The following is a 24,758-nucleotide window of genomic DNA, read 5'->3' on the forward strand; positions in this document are numbered from 1 at the left end:
CCCTTAGCTGTCGGGCTGCTTGGCTAGTTCGTAAGGTTTGGTCCGTTTGAGTCGCCTGGTTAGGTTTCTCACGTTTAGGAGCCTGGACGCTTCTTCATTGACGCGTTGTCTAAGTCGTTTTTCGTGTGAGGTCGCGTATCTTGCAATAATGGATGCGACTGTTTCGACACTGAGGTCTCGATGGAGGTCCCTGTTGCGTACATACCAGGGCGCATCTGCTGTGCGTCTTAGTACTTTGTTCCGGTATCGTTGGATTACTTCGATGTTTCATTTTTTCGCACATCCCCACAGTTGGACGCCATATGTCCAGACTGGTTGCAGCATTTGTTTATACTCGTACAGGAGCAGCTTGTTGTACATTGACAGTTCTGATCGACGTCCGGTCAGCCAGTACATTTTTCGAAATTGAAGACGACAGTGCACGAAAGGACTTTCTCTGTGTACACATGCATATATACTAGTATATCTTCATTAATTTAAAGTACGACCAGTAAATCGTCCAGTGGGAGGTATAAAATATCGAAGAACCCTGAAGATGGAGGCGCAGGTTCCCCCGAATTACTGGTGCCTACTAACGACATATTTATCATCACAACCCAGTAGACAGTAACATAAGCCAAAGGATCGCCCCATCCCGTCTGCCAAACAGTCCTGTGTGACTTATTGTGGCCATCTGGGATATGACCCCGTGTAGTCTTGTACATAATTAGCAGCGATTTACAAGTAAACACATCTCCCATTACTTTGTTCCTGCAGACGGAGACAGTATGTTCATTCGAAATGTTGGTACTCACAAACCAGACTGTACGGTGTCATAACCTATAATGCCACAATATGATAATTTATCGCCATGAATCGAAGCATTCACGCATCTCTTCGTTACGGCGTGTACACTCCTGGTTTCCGCTGGCAGCAGCACAGACGATGTCTGCAATAAGTTTTCCTGCATTTTATGGGACCCCGAAGGTCCATTGATGTGTTCACAAGAGTCCGCCACTGGTCCCTGTCCTGAGCCAGATTAATCCAGTTCATACCATCTCATCTTATTTGTGATCCTTTCTAATATTATCCTCCCATTTATACCTTCCAAGCAGTATTATTTATTCATGTTTTCGCACCAAAACTTTATTATGCATTTTTCTCCTCTGCGTACTACATACCTTGCCCATCTCATCCTTCGTGATTTTATCATCCTAATAATAGCGTACAGGAATAAAGAGTGTCTGCAATAAAGCAACATCAAAGCCAGTGACGTATGAAAAATCCGGGAAAACCGCATTTGGAAGCTTTGCGTGGCCTACTTTAAGTAGCATACACTTTCCATGCATGTTTACACATGACGATGTAAACATCTCAGTTCTTTGGACGTTGAACTCAGAATTCCAGTCAACAGAACCTGTAGTTCGGCGGATGGATTTCACGTCTGCAGAAGTGGGCCACAGATTACGACGACAGCAAACAGCAGAAGGACGCCTGGAGCACAAAGCGCAGTGACGCAGCAGTGAGCACAACGTGTTGGGAGCTCCGAATTAGAAAGCAGCCCAACACACCCACCAATGTCCTCTGCTTCTGTGCAAGCAGCGCAGTGGATGTCCGGAGTAAACACTTGTTAGTGCCACAGCCCCCTCGATTGTCGTGGGGCTACTTGAAACCCCACTCTGCGATTTCCCCATATTAGCGTGTCGTCTGCACGAGGACAATTTGAAGTATTTGGTCTCTCGTCCTAAGGAAAGAACTCACAGCGAGGCGAGAATGGCGTAATCGGGAGCTTCATGATTTCTACTCCCCACCTGATGTTGGTAGGGTTACCAAGCCAAGTAGAATGAGTTGGACGGGGTACATAGCACGCATGGCAGTGATTAACAGACGTGTGATCAGGACAGCTAAAGGTATAGGGGAGGACTCGGACCAGTGGCGGGCTCTTGTGAACACGGTAATGAACATTCGCGTTCAAGAAACTGAGCGACTATCAGCTTCTCAAGAAGCTGCAGGTTCCTCTGGTTTCTGTCTACAGATGAAAGTGGTTGCCAGAACCAGTAATGCGGAGGAGTGTCTTCAGAGAAATGAAAGTGTTCGTAACGGGAAGCAGTGGGAAGCATGGTACAAGTTCTGTTAGTTCCCGTGCCGTCTGGCACAGTCGTACCTCGGACTCAGTGCGTTTCTTCAAACGGGGCGCAAATCGAGCCCATTATAACATGGGACGTATAGGGTTGTGTTCCTGGAGCTGAAGGCCAGGGCCTGTTTTTCAATATTTTAACCCATATTACTTTATAATCTGTTGTTTACATAACAAAATCACTGACGGGTCATCAAATAAGACAGCATTGAACATGTAAACTATTGGAAATATTGAGCATAAGTAAAGCCTAAGTTAATGTTCTACCATGGATCCGTAAGAGTTATGATTCGAACCACCAGAGCATTTAGACGCTTTATAAACAATACATTTAGCGTTTTATCGAAACCAAACGTCACCAGCGCCCCTTCGAACTCAAGCAGGAGAGCTCCGGATGCGGAAGGCTAGGGAGAGGGCGCCGCAAGGGCGGCCGCTGGGGTCTGGGGCTTTTTTAAAGAAGCTGTCCATGGTCCGAAATTCGAGATTCGGCTCTCGTAAGTCAGAAAATTTGGAACCTAAGTCCAACAGGTGTTAATTTTGTGGGGTCGTAAGTCGAGAAATCGTACGCCGAGATGCGAGCGTGTTGTTCTTCGCAGTGCAATACCTAGTGCTCTCTTACTCCAGATGCGATTATTCTGAGGCCCGACTCTGTACTCTCGCACGACTGCTAATTGAGGTGACAGGAACGTGATATTTCAGCCGTTAGATAAGCAAATGATTTTCCATCAGAAGAAGAAACCAGGTTCCTTGTGAAGGTCTCACAGCCCTCACAGTTTAGGCCACCCCTGCTAGTACACTGACATCGTGAGCTATTCGCCCTTGGTTTGCTTTCTTGTCTTATAATGGCAGAGGCCTTTCTGTGGTCTGATCCCCCATCCAAGGAGTCCTACCGCTTGTCTTAATACAGATTTTTAGGTAACCTCTAGGGTAGAGGATATCAAGGCTCGGGTAGGGCTGACGTAGTGCTGAGGCTTTATTTAGACTCATATTCTGGAGGTGGCTGGTTCGATTCTCGACCAGGACTCCTCCTATCCTAACTCTCGAACGGTAAACAGCCGTGATATTACCTCGATTTAGCTGCTACTGCTTCCTTCCAAATCCTTCCAATTCGTGATTCATCAGTCATCACCAATTTGACGCTGTATAGTCACCAACAGCCTCGTAAAATACCGTATTTACGCATGTATAGGCCGCACATTTTTTGCCAAAAATTCAAGAGGAAAACTGGGGTGCGGCTTATATTCGAAATATTCGAAATCACACTTCATTTTAAAAAAAAATTATATTCGGAATATTTCTGAATAATTTCTACTCCTGAAATAATATTCCAAGAAAATTATTTTTTCTATAATTTCTGTCTGAAAATTGTGCTGCGGCCTATACACGCACGCGGCCTATACATGCGTAAATACGGTAACCCAGAGAAAAAAGTAATTGGACTCTAGCACCAAAAGAAATCTTTAACCTCGCTGATAGGGCCTACACGGGTCACGTGTGTCACACACACGCACACAGAGCCACCTGTGTGCAGACGAAGACGTGCTGTTTCATTGTTACCGCAGAATGGCCCACGATAAACTCGCATGCACTTCCTTGTTGACGTCACCTGGTAATGAACACATGCAGTGTCACATACCGGTACAGGAGTGACGTGAGACCGGGCCTCTACACCAGTCCCTCGTTATACGTAATTGTTGAACATTGCTAGGGGGGGCAAATGAAGTGCTTGGAGAAAAACCGCGCCAGTGCCACTTTGTCCACCACATATACGTCCTGGACTACCCAGGGATTGAACCTCTTGAGCTAAGGCACATTTTTTTTGTTTATAAATAAAGTAACATTTGTACCAAATTCTTGGCATGTGAAGAATACATGTGAAGCTCAGAAGACAAAGGACATCTACTACTACTACTACTACTACTACTACTACTACTATTACTACTGCTGCTGCTGCTGCTACTCCTACTGCCACTACTACTACTACTGCTTCTCCTCCTCCTCCTCCTCTTACTACTACTATTGCTGGTCCTCATCCTCCTACTACTACTGCTGCTACTTCTACTACTTCTACTACTACTATTGCTGATCCTCATCCTCCTCCTACTACTACTACTCTTACTGCTACTACTGCTGCTGCTACTCCTCTTCTTCCTCCTCCTCCTACTACTATTGCTGATCCTACTACTACTACTACTACTACTGCTGCTGCTGCTACTCCTACTGCCACTACTACTACTACTGCTTCTCCTCCTCCTCCTCCTCTTACTACTACTATTGCTGGTCCTCATCCTCCTACTCTCCTACTACTACTACTACTGATCCTCATCCTCCTCCTACTACTACTACTACTACTACTACTACTACTACTCCCCTTACTGCTACTACTGCTGCTCCTCCTTTACTACTACTATTGCTGATCCTCATCCTCCTCTTACTACTGCTGCTACTCCTCATACTGCTACTACTACTTGTCCCTGTTGGAAATCAGACTCCAGACATCCAGCCTATTGTTCGTTACTATACCTACTGAGCTCTCCCTCCTCCTCCTCCCCATCCCCACCACTGCCACTATCTGTTAATTAATTGTGGTGGTGATGGTAGTGGTAGTAGCATTGGTTTTACTTCTGTTATTTTGAAACTATGTATTTGTATGAAGAGGTTAGTGTACACATCCTTTGGGATGTGTACACTGTGCAGTAAAGTGTTCCAGAGGAATGTCACAGCATCGCATCTCAGAAGACAGTACTCCTTACAGTCAAAACTGATAGGCCGACTAGTATTTGTCCCTTAATTTGATTCCAGTACGTTCTAGCACCAAGTCCAGTAGTGTCCGCACTTCGGTGCTTCTCCAGCAGCTCAGCAGTTCATCTGGTGATTCTGCTGGCCAGCGTCACCAAGGTCTGCACCACTGCTCCTCCGGGTCCGACAGTCCCCCCCATTCACTCCTTGTGACCGATCCCACGGACTGTACCAAGGGGAGCCGGAGTCCAGACAGCAGCTCCACCTCATCAGCCAACAGCCACTCAGCTGGCCGACCGGTCACGCGATCGCAGATCAAGCACAAGAACCAGCTCCACAAATTAAATTCAGCAGGTATTCCTCTCTTGCATTTGCCTCTGCTTTTGGGGGCATCTTCACTGAACTGTGCACTACAAGTGAAACTGTGATATAGTTTTCATGGCAATGAAGATTCATATTATGGTCTTCTTTGTTATGACACCGTGTAGTCTGGTAGGTGGGTACCAACATTCTGTCTTCAAGCCACCTCCTGCATCATATGGTGCTGTAGCTCAGTAGACCACAGTTTGAGACTGCTGAGTGCACCCATCAGTTAGAAGGGAAGCTCTCCAGATTTCTCTATCTTCTGGCAGATGTGGCTGCCTGTTTTGGTATTATCCAAAGAGTCTCTGATGTGTATGAAAATGGTTGAGTCATTATATAAACATTATTTTGTGCTTGTGTGGGCAGTCTCGAAGGTGCTACATGTTGTGGCCATAGCCTGTTGGTGTGCTACGTTGTTGCTGCTTTATAAATGTCGCTTCTACAACATCTTTGAGCCTTATGGTTATCATCTGGTAGATACATAATTCCTTCACTGTATTGCTACTCTACTGCTTTTTTGTTGCTTCATTATTCTACAGTTTGTAGAAATTAAATTTGTAAAGGAGTGACAATGTAGCACACCTTAAGGGCTGCCCACACAAATCAAATCATTAACTAGTGCAACAGGATCAGGATGCTGAAATTTAATATTATTTTGGACATTGTCCATTGTCTTGGGTACATTTCTTGTACAGAACATTTCAGGAAACGGGTCTGTTCCTGTCTCCATGTGTAGAGCAGGGACAGGATCCTACTTATTTGGGTCCAATGCATCCAGTGATTGAGTCTAACACACTCTGATGTGCCCAACTGAGTAGAGTCCTTTCCTCCCTTACACCTGATGACAAATCCAACTTCTGAAATATGTGTATCAAATATACTATAAAATATTGCTTCTTTCTTCAGGATAATAACTGTATTGACATTTGTTTTCAATGAATTACCACAAACTGGGTATGGTGTTGCATGTCGCTGACTAACTCCATGGAGCATAGTAAACATCTGTTCTGTTAGCTCTGCAAAGGGGCATTACCATGCCCACCACTAGTCCATATCCTGAGCCAGATTAATCCAGTTCACACCCTTACACTCTGTTTCTTTAAGATCACTGGTAATATTGTCCTTCCATGTACACCCAAGTCTCCAAAGTAATCTCCTTCTTTAAGCTTTTCCAAACAAAATTTTATATGCATTTCTCATGCCCCACCAATTTCATTCCCCTTGATTTGATTTTCTCGCAAATTATGAAGCCCCTCACAATGTAATTTTTCTTGTCCTCCCTTTGTTTCCTCTCTGTTGGATCTTAATGCTCTTGTTATTACCCATTTCTCAAAAACCTTCAATTAATGTTCCTTATTTTGGGCAAGAGCTCAAGTTTCACATTCATGTGAGCAGTTATGTTAATCAGCTCTCAACAAACGCACTTGCCTATTTGCCCATGGTGAGTCAATCAAGATCTATGCGTGGAAATAGCCTTGAATTAATTTCCTGACATTCTCCCCATCTCTCTGTTCTGATTTCCCCACAGATGTTTAAGAGTAAATTTGAACAACAGTGTAAAGGACAGTGTTATGCATGTCCTGTAGGCTGGAGCAGAGCCATTGTAGTGACATGGATAGGCGAGGTTTGTCCTATAGAGAAATATCTGGAGAGTAGAATTTTTGTGACCGTGAGCTGATCCAACAGCTGTTGATCTCTGATGATAGTTATAATTAACAAATGACGGTCCAAATGAGGAAGCGTATATGGCCGAGCTGATGGTGGCAGCGAGATGACAGCCTCGTTTAAGATTTGCACAACTGTTCATGCAGGTTCCAACTCCTCATGTGGAGCTGTTACTTGCTGCCAGGGCTGCCAGTCCCGTGCGTCACTCCAGGTCCAACCATCCAGCAACGATGAAGAACTAATGACCCTTAGAGGCGAAATACGGAGATTGCAGACAGAACTGGGGAACACTAATGCAAGGCTACAAGAATCTGAACAGCAGCTCAAAGAGAGGTAGTAGCAAACTTAGTGTCATAAATACTAAACTGAGCAATTACACATAGTGTGGGCCAGTGTTACACATCTGGTGAGCCATGACCGTTTGAGTGGGATTCCTTTTTATCTATTCAACAAGAAGCCAGACTAGCTCAGTCAGTATAATGACTGCCCTACAGGTAGAATTTCCAGCAACAGCTTGCTACAGCATCTAGACTGACTCTCGGGCCCATCCAGCCTCTTATCCACTGGATACTGAGGGTTCTGTTCCTAGGACAAATGCGACCAAGGCATGAAGCAGACCACTCTCTCCAGTCCTTTGTGGCATGGTGCCTGTTAATTAAGCAGTGACATCTTGTTCAGCCCTGTTTTGTTGTCACATCAGTTTGTGCTGCTGTTTCTTTGCTGTTTCTTTCTTTATTTCTCATTTCCTGGCATATTCATTGTGCACTATACTCAGGGTTGCTGCCAGGATTTTTACCAAGGCAGGGGAGCCAACATTTGTTTACAGTGTTACATTCTAAATCATCTAAGATTATTCTTACTGGTCCCCCTGGAGAACTTAACATAAAACTTGTCCCTGTGCTTAATTAATTAGCACTATGTCATGAAGACATTTGGGGGAGTGGAGGTATAGCTCCACCATTTGTGACCTCAGCATTAAATGGGAGTGAGTGGTCAGCTTCATGCCCCAGCCTCTTTACCCCAGGAAATAGCCCTCAGCATCCATTGGATAGTTGGCTGGGTGAGCCCCAGAGAAAAATCTTACAGAACTTAGGCTCAAAGAAGAATTATTTTACAAATAATTTTAAGTTTTATTGTATTCAGTATATTTCCTTTTCTTCTTTAAATTTTTTTTAAAGATCCAGCCTGGAGGCAGATACCTTTCACTGCTGGCACACATGATTACAGTTTTTCAGAAAAAGCACTTTTAATCTTGATCTTAATAGTTTGTCACTCTTGACATTCTTAAAAGTATTCCCAATTTGTTAAGGTTTGCTGCTGATATGTAATGCATGTTATAAACAACCATCCTAGCATCCAAAGAGCTGTTGCTTACTGTTCTGCCACTGTATATGTTAGCAAGCAGAAGGACCAGATGGCAGCAGTAGACAACAGGGCAAAGCATGCTTGAGTCGGTATTGCAGTGTCCACATCTGCCAAAAAATATTCAAGGACTACCCCTAGACAGCAGTATTACATGGAGGACACTGTTATTCTACCAAACTTCATATCCTTATATGAATATAACTGTGTTTCCTAACTTTTGAAGTTTACAGTGACTTTATGGCTTGAGGTTACATTTTAAAATTGTAACACATTTCATGCTAGTACACAAAAGAGAAATGTGGAAAACAACTATATGAACATAGTTGATATGTGCATATATGTATCCTTACAACTTCACAGCATTATAATAACATACCATATAACCTAACTACTAACAGCATTGTTAATCAAACCATAAATGAAATAAAACGAAAATGAAAAATATAATCGTGCAAATCCCAAACATAAATACATGCATAAAACAATACAAAGAGTGTAAGTGTGAATAGAACCTTCATGTTACTTTTGAGCGGTATATTGCGTGATCTGTTGATTTTCAGATATAAATATTTTATTCACTCTCAAACAGATGTTACTAGGAGATGTGGAGGAAAAACAAACACTTTCAAACACAAAACCTGGAACAGCGATGTATGTATGAATGTTCTTTGCGTTGAATGAGAAGATGATGATTGTTTCTCGATTTGTCAGAGGATGATGGTCCAGAGACTATCGTGTTCAAGGATCTCAGGTTGAGAACCATTTCTAACCGTGAATGTGAGCAAAATTAGACATCAGCTGTGGTTCAGAAGCTGTAGGTTACCCATGCCAGGCACCATTCTCATCATCACTATACCATCAGGTGTTGAAATGGGTACACACGCATTTCAGTTCCTCAAAGCTTGTACTTTAATATAATTAGCCAAGTTCCTGGCCGGAGACAAAGCCCCCAACTTACAGACAGATGATGTGATAATGTGTTTGTTGCCTGGTCAGCACTATCATACACCTCCAGGGGCAGTGATATATGAATATGAAACATTGGTAGAATTGTGATTGCCAAGGAAAACCAAAGAAACTCTGAGAGAGACCTGCTCGAGTGTCACTTTATCCACCACATATCTCACATGAGGTCACCAGGAACTGACTCTGACACACCCTCAATGAGATGATGTGTAACTCTGTATAAAAGTTTGTAGATGCAGGAATCATGTGATGTCAGTTGACAAAGCGCAAAATATTTTAATTAACAGCCATGATATTATTGTCCCTGGTTCTTCACTGCTGGAGTTTGATGTGTAACTTTCAGGGTTTAGTCCCATCATATGTTGAAGCTGTTCCCAAAATTTTGCTGCACATTGCACTTGTTATGTTCAGACTGAATGTAAGAGAGGAAGAGGAAATGGACCATGAAGAAAGCAGTTGCAATGTACACCCGAACTTTGGAGTCACATCAACATACCATGTGGTTAAGCCCCGAAATCCCAAGTTATATAACACAGCTGTGATGCAGTTGCTGCTATTCTTATCAATGAATATGTTAAGTAAAGAGGACTGACTTGAAGTCTACAGTCCTCAGCATTAAGAGTGTCACCCTACTCAGTAGTGTTACACTGAAACAGTGAAGACAGGGTTCTTTAAAAGGGCCTAGCAGTGGTCTCAGCGCCTGGGGAGACTAGAGGACCCCCCCCCCCCCCGCCAAATGAATACAGGACCAATACTCACTGCTACTTTTAAGTTAGAGGATAGTCTGCATAGTTGTGTTCCCGACATGACTTGTGATTGACTGTTTTCAGACTAGCATCACCCAGTGCAAGTACAGAAGCACCTTCAGATCCAGGCAGCTTGGTGCGTTGCTATGGCAACTTGTATGCGGCTGCCCGAGTGGATGCACTCGACTCTCTAGACAACCTTCCAGCTCTAAAGGACGCTGATGAACTTAAGTCTAAAATATTGTTCTCAGTTGTTGTGGTGAGTCGCCCTGCTGTGACTCGCTTGGTCGCTGCTTCTGAACTCTGTATTTCTATCCTGGGTGACTGGCTCACATTGTTGCATCTCTGTCTTGTGTTCCTTTCTAAATTTACTTCTTTTTTAAGGACACTCGTCACGATCTTCTGTGTACTTTCTGCATGCTGTGTGACATAGCATGTCAGTATGAGAATTAAGTATTTCCATTAGTGATATAATGAAGGTTATATTCATTATAAAGGGTTTGATATGTGACTTCTTGTAGGTATGAACACAAATGAAATGTCTGATCAACTCCAATCACATATGAAGTATGATAATAGTTTTTGGAGAGCTGTTATTTTAGTTCTTCATAACTTTTGACTTATTTGGGTTGACTGTTTGATGTTGAAATGGAGGAATTAATTATCGAAATATGAATATGAATGAACATCATCAGTGCCATCTAGATTTTAAATTTTTTTTTAAGGATTTCTTGTGCAAGAACGCGTGCCTGAGTCAGCATCAGGCTATAAGTGCAGGTCTGAGATTATAATGACTTAGATTCAGTGATATGTAGGGTCATTAGAGATATACTTGAGAGTGTTAATAAAAATTCCATTAATTTTGGCTCAGAGTAAAAGAATATTGGACCATTCATAAGTAGTTTATGAGTCCAGCATCACTGGTTGTAATTCAGTCGTAAATTTTCTCGAAATTAGGTTAAAAGCCTATTGATGAAACTGCCATCCCTCTGCTTCCAGATTTTTATCAAATACTTGGGAAAGGAACATTTTGCATAAGGTGTATGGACCAGTAACAGAGTAAGGTGTGTGGAGAATCAGAGATAACTAGGAACTCAGGGAATCATATAAAAATCTTGCTTTTATAGCAGATATTAAATGGATAACACTGGAATGATTTGGGCATATGATTTGAGTGGAGCAAACAAGAGTGGCTAAGAAAATTGTTGAAGTAAACCAAAATGTAAAAGGAAAGTAGGAGGCCACAGATATAGATGGCTGGAAGATGTAGAGAATGATTTATGAGAGCTGAAAGTGAAAACATGGTGGAAAATGGCAAATAATAGACAAGAATTGGCATTTGTTATAGAGGAGGCGAAGATTCTTGGAGAACAATAGAGGCAAGGAGTAAGTAACTATACTTTATGTTTGTCCCTTTTTCTTTTGCACTGAGCCCCATCTGCCCATTTGTATTCTCATCTTGCTGCCAGGCACGGCCATCCCTTCATCTGGGGAAACAGACACTGTCTGTGTTTTACCCTTTGCCTGAGGTCTCTCTTCTGACCAACCAGAAAGCATGGCCACCATTCAGGTTAGTTGGTCCTCCCACGACTTCAAGACAGTAACAAGACTGGAGCAGGCAATAGGACTGGGCCTTGTAGATTATGATAATGATGACATCAGCAATATATTTAACTTTGTTTTTAGCATCAGTCAAACTGAAGCAATGTTCCACAGTGGACATTCCCTTGTAAATGTAGAGGTCATAAAATGTATTGTGCAGACATTATGTGAAACTTAACATTGCAATTTATTTAATATGCAAAGATACAAGAAGTAGAAAAAAGATGCAGATTTTTCATGTAAAAATAAAGTTCATGTTTCTTAACATTTCTGAAGTTTAACATCTCTTCCAAATATCTTTCTCTTTCCTCAAGCATTTGTTTTAATTTAAGATTTTTATACTTGTACTTTGGTGTTTAAGAGTTGTTGTACAACAAAAGTTATAGGCATGTTTTGTATTCATCATAGCATAAAGTTTGTAGTGACAACGCACAACAAAATAGCTTACTGTAAATAGCAATACCAAACATATAGTTCACTGTTTCACAAATGTTATTAGTCTTAACCCTTTCCATGCTGAGTTTTTCAGTCTTCTTTAGAATAAGTTGCCAGAAATCATATAATTATGTCAGTAACATAAACTGTCAAATGACATATAATGTACAGCTGTAGCATGGAACAGGTTAAGAACTTCTGTTGGCTACACTGCTGCGGTAGCTAGAACTCACAGACTGCCTTTATGTGCAATTTGAGGACGCTATTTATGGTAGTGGACATCAGATGGCCAGTACATGAAGTCTGGTAGTCCACTACTCTTACACAGGCAGAGTTCTACCTGCAACAGATGACCATGTTGTCTGTTTATGGTAATGCCTCTTAACTGTCTGAATGTCAAGAAACAGGATGTTCTTTGATCAATTTTTGATACTTGGCTGTCCTTCTTTTCATGGAACCAAAGTTGCATTGGTGATCAGTAAAGCCTGCCTGAACCAGTTTAATCCATTTTACATCTTCATGCCCTATTTCTCTAAGATCCATTCTAATATTCCCTTTCTGTGTCCAGGTTTATCTTGTTGTCTTTTTGCTTCAGGTGCTGTCTTAGGTGTGGCAAATGGTTACCTTTATATACAAGATTTGACAGTCTCACAGTTGTGAAGAGTTACAGGGGGTACCTAGGCGTCTGGCCATCCCAAAGTTTTTTGAAAAATCAAAATTTTGTCATCTACAAAATTGGTGGATGGTCTTAAATGTAAATTTGTAAGCAACTGAGCAGTTGCCTGCCCACCTCTTCATCTGAGGATGGGAAGAGATCAAGTTTCCAAAATGTTGTACTCCTTCAGAGTAACAGGTAATGGGCAGAGTCCATGAAGTTGGTAATCTCAATGCAAGAAAATACATGTAGTTCACTATTTCTTCAGTGGCATTGTATTATCCCATCAGATATTTTATGAGCGACTTCAAGGTGTATGCATAGTATATTGCTTTCTGACTCACCAATATTCTTAAATGAATTATGGTTGCATGTTGTAGCCACAATCCAGGTCTTGGCATAGAAATTACTTGGTTGTCTGTCCTGTGTGTGTCTGTGTGCATGAGGTTAATTGGCCTTCCTCGGTCTTTTTAACATTACATGAGATGGATTGTACTAAAACTCTGATGTAACGTGTACATTCTCCTTCATGTCTAACAACTTGGTGGAGCAGCTGGCATTCAGGTCAGCGCAGTCATTGCTAGCCCTGAAGAAGGACCATGTGAGACGTATTCTGCACATTCAGCCACCTGCAGTTACCCCACAAGTTGGTACTGTCACGCCCTCCGATCCTGAAGCAGCTGAGCTGGAAAGAAGCGTTGCAGTTTACCTCCGGAAGACAGTGGATAAATTTGACCTAACCAAGAGCGTTGAAGTGAGTGGTCCTGAGATATAAGAAAGAAATTGACTAAGTAATGTTGTGGAAAACCGTTCTTCTTAAGAAGGTGGTAGTTGCTTGGCTATCAAGAATCCCCTCACCCCTTCAATGTTGGAATATGAAAGTTCATTACCATTTTGCCTGGTAGCAAAAAATATTTAGGTGTGGCATTACAGATTTTGGTACTAGGCTATGTCAAATGTTAAGGGTTTTTCAACGGTTCAGCACACTTTGCAGTTGCCAACTTTAGGGATTGTGGCAGCTCTTACATAGTTCTCACATCAGGCAGTGTGTCAGAGTTGAAGCTGTGACTGGAAGGACAGAGGAGCAAGATGCTAACAACCAACAGGAAGCAACATTAGTGAAAAGTCATGATGAAGTCATTATCCCTGAAGATGGCAACTTCAGGGTTTGCTAAAATGCTGGAAAAACCTCAACACTTGATGTGTCCTACTCCCAAACCAGCTGCAAAAATCTGAGGATGAGAATGGGTGTCTCTGTTTAAGTATTGTGGCAGGGCTTATAGATGGGGTTCAAATCATCATACAAAATCTTTTTTCTTGCTATGTCCATATATTTTAATTTCTTAATTTATTTAATTTTTTAATTGTTTCATTCTGGTCTGTCACGCTATCAGTTACAAAGATTAAACAGCCCCATCCAATGTGAGTGTCAATGACTTTATCACTTCATCACTTAACAACCTTAAATGTTTCAGTTCTCATAGAACCATCATCAGAGGGACATTGATACATCCGGGAAACCACTACCACAAAAGGTGTTCTAACGTTAATTATATACACTTATGCGGAAAGTTGAAATCTATATATATTGTGCAGTGAAAGCATTATATGTGTATATAATTAACGTTAGAACACCTTTTGTGGTAGTGGTTTGCCAGACGTATCAGTGTACCTCTGATGATGGTTCTATGAGAACTGAAACATGTAAGGTTGTTAAGTGGACAGAACTGTTTAATCTTTGTTATTTAATTTATTCAACATCCATAACTGCCTGTGTAACAGTTAACAGATGTAAAAATAAATTAAATAAATAAATAATTTAAGTGCTATAGCTTCTTTTAACATTCTGCTGCTATATGTTGTTACACTTACAAGGAATGCTACCATATCCCAGGCAAAGAAGGGGAACTTCTGTGTGTGACAATCTGGTAAACAGACCGTAATCTCTTGTGCTTCTGGCACATGTCGCTTGTTGTACATCTGACAGAGTTCTCTGTTTACATGCAGGACGTCTGCTGCCAGATATGGGCTACACTGTACGACTATCCGTGCCTCAAATCATGTCCGGGACTTGTGCAATATGTAAAAGATGCAGTTCGTTTAGCATGGGGCCTAGTTAATCAGGTAAGCATATCATTTAATGGGACTTGGTCCTTATTGGTCATACAGCACACTACTGAAATGGCATGTGCATATGGCTCAGGTGGCTGAACGCTGTATTCTTATGATGCTGTAGTGTTTTTCACAAGGACTGGCAACTGAGGAATCTACTGAGCAATGTACTATGGCTTGGAAAGCAGTAAAGGATGAGGGAGGAAGCAAGGAAACATACAACATACAAAATGCCAAATGTGATGCTATAAAATGCTGGTTTTCGGTGACTGCAAGTTGTTTCATGAAATGTATTTACATATGTTGAGAAATGGATTGCTAAATTGCATAACTGTTAACTTACAAAACTTACAATACATGCTAGCACCATTGTAAAAGACTGAAGCTTTTGCCAGAAAGTATGTATCATAAGGTATTCCCCAGAATTTCCTTCTTTACCTCTGTAGGTAGTTATGGCAAGCGAAATATCAAGAAGGTGTGAGTTTATTTCATTATGATGTAGTGCAGACAGCTACATGAACCACAAAGTGTTGAATAATGCTCACAGTGCTGTGTTTCATTTCTGACTGTAGTCACCACCGTTCATCCTCGAGTATGAGCAGAGGACCCTGCGAAGGGATGTACATGTGAGATTCCATTCGTCTAACCCAGAAAGTGACCAGATTCGCACTTACCTGTGGCCTGCACTTCTGGAAGGAGCAGGGGGCCCATGTGTTCATAAAGCTGTCGTTATCACCTGACCAAAGCGTAGACAGGCTCTTCTATAATGGTAAGTTTAAACCAGGATAAAATTCTGTACGAGGCCCCAGATGTAGGTACCTTTGTACTTGCACTTTGTGGACTGGACGCATGATATCACGCTTTTCGCTTTTAAACGTGGCCGACTGGTCACATGATATCAGACTTTTAGGACACATTAGGTTGTAAAAAACTATACCTTGCTCTGGCGCCATGCAACTGCAATGAATACTGCATAATAAATCTTCGGAATGTATGCTAGTTATTCAGTAACTTGACCTGGCTGGCTAGGGTCCCTACTCCAAAAGAAAATAAACTTTGCCCCTTCCAGCTGTTTATGTACCAGGCAGGAAGTTAGTAGAGGGGAATATGTTTCAAGGGCAAAAGTGGTTGAAGGCAAGCATTCTCTCTGACTTGTTTATGGAGCTATCTGATATGCCTTGTGGAGGAGTAGTGATTAGTGACTCAAACAGTGGAAGTGACAGGGGTCAACAAGGAACTGTGGCCACAGATAATAAAAGTGAAAGTTGCCTTGTGGCTTATAAATTGTGCCATTTTCAATTCATTTTTTGTTTACAAAAATCTAAACACTGATTCAAAATTGAAATACAAAGCATTTCTGATTAATGTGGCAAAGGCTTGGGCTACAGACCAGATGGTGGCGGCAGAACCAGAGTCAGACAGACTTAGTGTAACCTAGCCCATCAACTCCCACCCCACGCAGGCCTCATGCGGACACCCCCGGGTGACTCTTGGGTGATATGCGGAAACATATCCTCCTGAAAACTGTGAAGAGTGAACATTCCAAGGGGAAGCATCCTTCTAGGCAATGCCATGTTTGCGCAGTTCACAAAAAAAAGGACTATGACTGTCTACATTTGCAAGTGTGTAATGCCACTTCACAAAGGGGAATGTTTCCAGAAATATCACACTCTCAAGCACTTCTACAAGCATTGGTAAGGGTTCTCCAAAAATTTTAGTTCATAAAATTAATTAGGAGATCTTATATTAATTTTTAAAGTGAACAGTGCACAAGTTAGGGTAGTAGGTATAAAAATGCCGGTCCCCAGGGTGATTTAAATATTTAAATTGACGGTCCGAAAAGTGTTAAGTAAACATCAGACCATGAGGATGTATGGGAGAATGGAAGTACACCCCCAGCCATACTGATCCCTTAGAGTTAGATGAAAGTGAGTAGTCACCTTCAGGCTCTGGCTGTTTTACCCTCCAGGGAAAGAGTCCCCCACTGTCCTGATACTCATTGGATTAGGAGGCTGGGTGAACCCAGAGCCAGTCTACTTAGTGTGGTAGCAAGGAGAAGGATTCCTATCCCTGCTGAAAATCAAGCCCTGTTCATATATCCCTTAACCAGTTGCTATACTAACTGAGCTATCCTGATTCTTTGTATGGGGCCTCGTGATATTTTGAATATACAAAGTAATAATAGCTATGTAATTAATGAGAGACAGGTTAGCTTAGCTGTGGTTGGAGCTGAAATCCCTGCAGATACAGAAATTTTCTTCCATACTATGTCCAGAATAACTGGAACATATCAAGCCTTCTAACCAACGGGTACTTGTGATGCTGGGGTAAAGGTAGCCAGAACAAGAATCTAATCTCTCACCTCCCTCAGAACATGTGGAGCATCACCACAGTGCCATGTTTGTAACATGATGCTTCAGCAACTTTGCCTTTACTGACTGGTTACTGATTTTGAGTTTCAGAGTAGTTCATAATTGGTGTTAATTCTGCCATTGAGTCTTCACACTGTGTGGATGTCGTGACATTACTGCTGTGTCGGGGGGTACATTGTGTTTCTGTCTTCAGGGTCACCTGGGAACACCACTTTCCTATAGCTTTTTGATGCACATTGTGGCCCTAAAAAGGGCCCCTTTGATAACATTTCCCTGTTTATTGTCCCAGCCAGGTCTCCAGCCCACATACTTCCTCCCTCGTGAGTCTGTTGGGCCAAAACGTATATAACATGAACACTCACATGCCCTACACACTTAGACCCTGAATATGTAGGCAGCATGTACCTCCAAAATGTTGGTAACACTATCCACACTTACACAGTGTAAAGGCTCAAGTGCAGAATTGACATTAATAGTACTTGCTTATAAGATTGTAGTGTTCTGGTTTATGACACTGTGCAGGTAATAGCCAACATTGCCACATGAAGTTGGAGGCAACCTGTTCCCCTCAGTTGTTGGTAGCCACCCATCAGACTACATATTGTCATACCTCAGAGACCACAGTCTTAATTCTGATGTTGTTTATCAAAGAGCATAATCATGAGAAAAAGAAGACTAATAAGTTGCAGACATTTTCCTTGTAACACAAGATTTATTCAGAATTGCACTACCACCAGAAACCTTTCATGTTGACATAATTTACTGTAATACATATTCTGTTTCAGTGTTGGAGAATGTCTCAACTAGAACTGAAATTTGGAATTGCATCTGACATGGAACAAATGCAATATTTGTTTGTCTTTGCTGTGGAACTGATATGCTGCAAGGGCTGCAGCAAGGATTTTGAAGGCAGCATAAAATTATGTATATCTTACTGAACCGAGAGATGTCCATCTATAGTGCACACTATGCTGGAAACAATTCTCACATATAGATAGATAGATATCCATTCTTTTGGGTGAATCACTCAAGATCCCACCTTCCCTGCTAAGCCTTATCCCTGTGTTGCCACTTGATGCTGTACATTGTGGGCTTAGCTGACCAGTTCAATGGTCCCCTTCAGAGGGCCAAAGTATCCACATTTACACTGAGGTGTCATGTAAAGTATTCATTATAATTTGTTAAAAAATTATATTTCATTTAATATCTTATGTTAAAACTCTGTTTTATAGGCTTTCATTTCTAATTCAAGTAACAAGCCTGTGAGGTGACCATGATTTCTGTTTTCCTGCAAAGGTAGATGTCTTTCAATGGTCTGATGACCCAGGGGGCTGTTCTGCTTGCCTTAGTAAGTGAACCAGACTTGAGTGTAGAGAATAATAGTACAAATTGATTTAGGGAACTACAAAGTACTGTCTAATAAACAGTGGCGCTCTCTACCCAACTCCTTGTTGCAGAACATTTTTTTAAAATAGTTGCTCAGTGAAGAAATTCTTTGCTTTTAAGCAACAGAAAGTTTCATTAGCATATTCACGAAAACTCACCCTTGTATCCTCTCCAGAGCTTGCTGAATCCAGTTCACACAATGTTTCTCTAAAGTCCATTTCAGTATTATCTTCTAATCCAGTGGTTCTCAACCTTTGTCAGACTGTGACCAGGGCGTGGTACTTGGCCCCAGCCCGGCGGTTGAGAAACACTGCTCTAATCTATGGTTAGATCTCCCATATGACTCTTTCCATTGAGGTTTTCAGACCAACATTTTGCATGGACTGCCCATCTCATCCTCCTTGATATAATCACCTTACAGTATTAAGAGCACAAATTATGAACCTCCTCATTATGTGAGTTTCCCTACCATCCTGTCACTTCCTCTCTCATAGGTCCAAATATTGTCCTCAATGTCCAGTTCTTAGATGCCCTCAATCTCTTAGAAAGAGACAAAGTTTCACACCTGTACACAATAGCAGTGCATTCTGTATGTCATTATGATGTAGTTGTTACACATATTGGCTATTTTACTTACTTCTTCTATCATGAAGCTTGAAATGCCGTGACTTGATATTGGATCATGAGTTGTGGCTCTCAAATACAGAGACATTTATCTTTCACTGGAGTCACCTCACAGTAATGCATTTGAGTTCCGAGCATAACAAATAATTTTGAACATAACAAATATAACTTGAGGGTACAGTAATTTTCGTTTTGTCTTACCTAACTTGTTTCTTTTATTAGTAGTATGTCCGTTCTTGTAAGTAATCAGATGTTTTGAAATTAAATCAGGATTTTATTTCATCTCAGAAATAAATACAAATGAAATTAAATGATACATATACATATATATATCAGCCAAATGAAGTATGTTCAGGTATGAATGAATATATCTTTCTGTGCCATTCTTATCTGTGAAAGAAAGTAACAGTATGTTAACAATTATTGGTTATATAAATGTATTAAACATGTTAGTTTATATAAAAAGAATTATGAAAATGACATGGCATGCTTTCTTATCCTAGAGATATATGGTATGCTGTTTGCATGATTTGAAGCTTTAACAGCGCCAGTAGAAAATGAAGTCCTCTCAGGTGATCACTTGTGTCAATGTAGAGTTTGTGTCCAACACTTCAGAGACTGTTACTGCCTCAGTTATCAGGGGTTGATGTGATGAGTGTTGTGTTTGCATGCTGTATTTATATACAAAGCTGTCATCCATCCCAGCTTGGACAGTATGGAGAACAGTGGACAAAGTCAGATGGTCAGCGAAAGTGCTAATAAATTGTAACTCATCATCATTGGCAAAACAACCCTTTTTGAGTCACAGCCTCCTTAGAAGATTCTGCCAGATTGTATCTGGTGTTATCTTTTCCTTTTTTATTTCACAACAATAATTTTTTTACAGCACAAGGTTGCCAGCCTCATGTCCAAGCCCCCAACCTGGGGAATCATGTCTGTATTTATGTCCCCCAGTGACAGGATGGCCCAGTTACACCCCCAGGCACTGGGTTCCCTTTTTGTTGCCTTCTATGATCTGCAGGACTATGGTAGAAGTATTCTAGCCTGCCTCCACATGGGGGAACAAATTGTAAACATTAAAAATAAAATAAAACTTGTGACACCATATGTACTCATGGTGATGATTATAAAAAGAACTATCTTCTGAAATATGACACCATGTAGTTATGTAGAATCATGTAAATATTAAGCTGGATAGTGTCTCTCATGTTAGATATATTTGAAGTACAGTGTTTCAACAGCTGGATCTACTTTCATCATCAGATATAAGTGCAGAAAATGATCCTTCTCAGATGGGACCATTAGAAAGAACTAGCCTTAATCACTGGACAGCTAGTTGCTAACAGACCCAACCGACAGGATCCTTTCCCTCACTAACACATGATGGTGGTAGCAGGTCCAGCTTCTGAAACATTGTGTACTTCACATGTATCCAACATGAAGAGTTCCATCTTCTGAGATATAATGCCCTGTACTCCATTGAAAGTCAACTGACATTTTGGAGGAACATGTCATCTCTATCATCATGGTCAATGAATAAAAGCTCTGCTTCCTACCTGCTTTCATGGTGGTTTCTTGCTTCAGTTATTCTTAAACCCCAAATATGGAGGTAATACATTCCCTCAGAATGCCAGTTGACTTTCACCAAATCACACAGTGTTATGTCCCAGAAGACAGAACTGTTTTGAAACATTTAGTTTTCCCCGTTGAGTCATATTTAGTACACTTCTAAAGGTAGGAGATTCACCACATGACTGATCACCTGAGAAGGCTTCAGTCTATACAGTTGGCATGAAGCTTCAAATCATACATAAAAATATTCATGTTATAAATCCTGCAATAATGTTGTGAAGGTAGTCCCCTCATCTGTTTCTTTCTCTCTCTCTCTCTCTCTCTNATCCTAAGCTTCTTGCTTTTAATTCCCTACAATTAAGAATAATGGCATGGATGATGCACACATTTGTGATGTGGGAGAGATACTACTGGAATTTCTGAAATCAAAAAATCATAGCAATTACAAGCACCACCATGACCAGAGTTTCAGTTAATACTGTTGATGTTATCGTAAAAGCTACTCACCAAACAGGTTGGTCTAGAAGTATTGATCATATTCTTGATTTATATTGAGGAAAAGCTCAATTCAAATCTCAGCCAGAACAACAGATATCCTGACAGGCTTTTTTGTGGGTTTGCTCAGGTCTTCCAGACAAATGCCAGGTTAGAGCCTTGATTAGGCCATAACTGCTTCTTTCCTATTCATCAGTCTTCCTATCACATGGTGGTATAGTGTCTTGGATACTGATAATGTTATTATATAACCCACAAAAAATTCCAAGCTATTTTGAATAATAGTTCAAAGACATTTCTGCAATAGTATGAGGTTTGTGTGACAGTAATATGTATTTATATTCCAGTTGTCTTTGAATATAGTCAAGTGTACTTGCATTTGAATTGCTGAGACAGCCATCTACCTTCCCCAGAATTTTTGGAAAAAATCTAAATTAAAAAATTGAATTTGATTTGTTTCATTCTGGTCTGTCACACTATCAGTTACAAAGATTAAACAGTTCCATCCAGTGTGATTCATCGATGAGTTTATCGCTTCATCACTTAACAACCTTACATGTTTCGGTTCTCACAGAAAAATCAGAGGTACAGTGATATGTCTGGGAAAACACTATCACAAAAGGTGTTCTAATGTTAATTATTTACACTTATAATGCTTTGGATGCACAATATATGTAGATTTCAACTTTCCACAACCACAGCAGCCTTCTTGATATGTTAAAATATATATTTTAATCTTTGTAAAAAATGCAATATAAAATATGAATATCAAAAAAATTAAATTACAAAAAGCATTATTTTTTCTGAATACCCTGGCTAAAAATATCCTCTCCAGGACCAAGAAAGGAGGAACTTTGGGTTTGCCGGGTTTGCCGATGCTGACACGGGACTGGGAAGGGACGGACAATGACGTCAAGACAATAATGCAATATTAGTCGTAATACTATTGGTAACACTGATGACACCCAGACCACCAAGACTGACTGACCCTGACTGATTGTCAGTTGCAACATGACTTTGACTTTGGCAGCACTGAGGAGTGCTTCGGGTCATAATTGTCATGATCATAATCGATCATAATCCGTTGTGGGAAGTTGTGGAAGATTTTGGAAGTTCAGCAGTAGTAAGAAGAAAAAGCGTAAGGTTTGTAGGCTTATTATTATATCGTAAATACGATTTACGTTAAACTTATTAGTTAACAACGACGTCAAGTGTTGCCACGTGTTCAATATACAGTCTAAGAAATTCGCATTTTAGAAAGAATTTCATTTTCTTTACCAGTTTGTAGTTTAAAACAAGCTCATATGCTTGTGTATGTGCACATAATGAATAAATGAGTCGAACTGCAAATGAAATATTGCTTTTGAGCTTTTTTTTTTAATTTTGAAATCTTACAGTAAAAGAAAATAATAAATAAATTCAAAATGGTGGCCGTCTGTACTGTTGTGCATTGAACGTACTAGGCGCATTAGCATGATAACGCATATTTTTTATAGCACATCAGAATAAAGTAATATCCATAATTTAAACCAGCGACAGGAGAAAATATTTCTATGCAAGTGTTATTGATGAGGCCTGCAGTGTTGAATCTAAACATTACAGCGTATTTTCAGCCAGCTGTAAAATTTTACGTGTTCATCTTATATTGTGACTGCAGTATGACAGTACCCCAGGTTTAGGAGACTTTTGAGGAGCAAACCGACGTATTCTGTAACGATGGAAAGATATACATTTCCAGTACTTTGATTACTGAAATTTGCATCGTCTTGCGACCGAGTTTTGTGTCTGCTATATCAAATTTAACCTTATCAGGTTTAACATGTTAGGTGATGAATTAATTGTGTAATGATGGACACTATTCAGATGTTTTGCAAGACCACATGAACTGAAGCTATGGCCTACATTTAGAATTTTCACTTTTATTGTGGACACAATTGTATAACATGGATTATAGGCCCACCATAACTTACTGTGCCATTATATTTGTGAAATCAGATTTATTATATTATTCTGCCACTACCCAGCCAGTATTACACATATAATTTGTTCAAGTTACAGTGTGTGCAAACTTGTATTATTTAGCTGCACTGGGATTTTTATATTAAGTTGCCCACAATGTAGAAGGATATCATTGAAGCCTTGCTGCTGAGTTGCTGTAGGTATGTGTTCCTGAATCTTCCTCAGTTGCTGTACCCCTTGTTCTTAAAAGTGAACCCATCCACAGTGGTTATTAATCAAGCACAGTGTTATGCCCAATAAAGATAAGATACAGAAGGTTTCTTTATACAAAAAAACAAATGTGTGCAAAAAAGTTGACAAGGTTGTGGGCCCGGGGGTAGGTGGGTCCTGTTCCTGTGTATTTGACAGTGGATGCGATATATCTCATGTACTCCCCTGTGTGAGGCATCATGTATCCCTGGTATAAGTTTCAGAGAGCTGCAGTTCCCCACAGTGCGCCATTTGACACAGAATGATTCTTTTGTTGGTTTAATAGGCGCACCTATAACTGTCATGTGGGGGCTGGTTCATGCAGAAGCAGTGGAGGTGTTACTGAAGCTGAGTGAAGGATCCACATCAGCACCAATGTGACAGGCTGAAGGGTGCCAGTAGGGAGCAATGCTGGCAGCAGACATAACAAGGTAACAAGCACATTGTGATGCCTTTCCTCAAAATTCTTCGTGTCCGGGATCATGGCATGTTTACATCATTCACAGGTGGGCTGTGTATAATTAACGTATTTGCTGCCAGCCTCTCGGTGAGTAATTTAAATGCCCAGCTCTGGGTTTTTAATTGTCATGGTACTTTTAATATATTCTTGACCAGCAAAATCTGGGAACACACTATGAGTAAACTGTCAGACAGAAATAGTGTTTGTATGCTTTACAGTTTGACCTAAGGTGGATACAGTAATATACATATGGGAACACTTATCTATCCAACAATCACTTGGACATGGCAGTGACTGTATTAACTATGTAACAGTGTGGCTTTTAAACCTACTACCCTAACTTGTGCACTGTTCACTTCAAAAATTAATATAAAATTTCCTAATTAATTTTATGAACTAAAATTTTTGGAAAACCCTTACCAATGCTGCTAGAAGTGCTTGAGAGTGTTATATTTCTGGAAAAATTCCCCTTTATGAAGTGGCATTACACAGAACTCACATGTAGACAGTCATACTCCTTTTGTTGTGTACTGCGCAAACACAGCATCGCCTAGAAGGCTGCTTCCCCTTGGCATGTTCACTCTTCACAATTTTCATAAAAACTGAGGTTGTGAACTCTTTAACTTTGCCATAATCAGCATATTCCTCATGAATCACTAGTCTGGGTGGAAACATGTTCACTGTCTGTGGCCACAATTTTTTGTTTGCCCCTGCCACACTCCCTATCAGAGTCACTGTCACTTCAATGTATCACTTAGAATTCAACCAATATACTGAACATAAAAACGGTCAGTATTAACTTTGCCATAATCAGCATATTCCTCATGAATCACCAGTCTGGGTGGAAACATGTTCACTGTCTGTGGCCACAATTTTT

General features: G+C 40.7%; 1 protein-coding gene and 1 long non-coding RNA gene across 3 annotated transcripts in view; both read left to right on the top strand.

Annotated features, from left to right (window-relative positions):
- LOC111867417 overlaps window positions 1-19,626 on the top strand; it is a 47,473-nt gene extending 27,847 nt beyond the window's left edge. The window contains exons 4-10 of the mRNA XM_023857261.1: window positions 4,919-5,209; window positions 7,030-7,216; window positions 10,045-10,219; window positions 13,206-13,406; window positions 14,660-14,776; window positions 15,337-15,533; window positions 17,922-19,626. Coding sequence (XP_023713029.1) covers window positions 4,919-5,209; window positions 7,030-7,216; window positions 10,045-10,219; window positions 13,206-13,406; window positions 14,660-14,776; window positions 15,337-15,504 — 1,139 coding nt within the window. The 3' untranslated portion in view covers window positions 15,505-15,533; window positions 17,922-19,626. The remainder of the gene's footprint in view (window positions 1-4,918; window positions 5,210-7,029; window positions 7,217-10,044; window positions 10,220-13,205; window positions 13,407-14,659; window positions 14,777-15,336; window positions 15,534-17,921) is intronic.
- A 2,557-nt stretch (window positions 19,627-22,183) lies between these two features.
- The window catches only part of LOC111867429, a 15,178-nt gene continuing 12,603 nt past the window's right edge, over window positions 22,184-24,758 (top strand). The window contains exons 1-2 of one of the 2 annotated variants that reach the window (XR_002843348.2): window positions 22,184-22,356; window positions 23,708-23,852. This is a non-coding gene — a long non-coding RNA (uncharacterized LOC111867429). The remainder of the gene's footprint in view (window positions 22,357-23,707; window positions 23,853-24,758) is intronic. The other variant, XR_002843347.2, reaches the window with a different exon arrangement.

The sequence above is a fragment of the Cryptotermes secundus genome, unplaced genomic scaffold (assembly GCF_002891405.2).
Source record: "Cryptotermes secundus unplaced genomic scaffold, Csec_1.0 scaffold423, whole genome shotgun sequence".
Classification (NCBI taxonomy): domain Eukaryota; kingdom Metazoa; phylum Arthropoda; class Insecta; order Blattodea; family Kalotermitidae; genus Cryptotermes; species Cryptotermes secundus.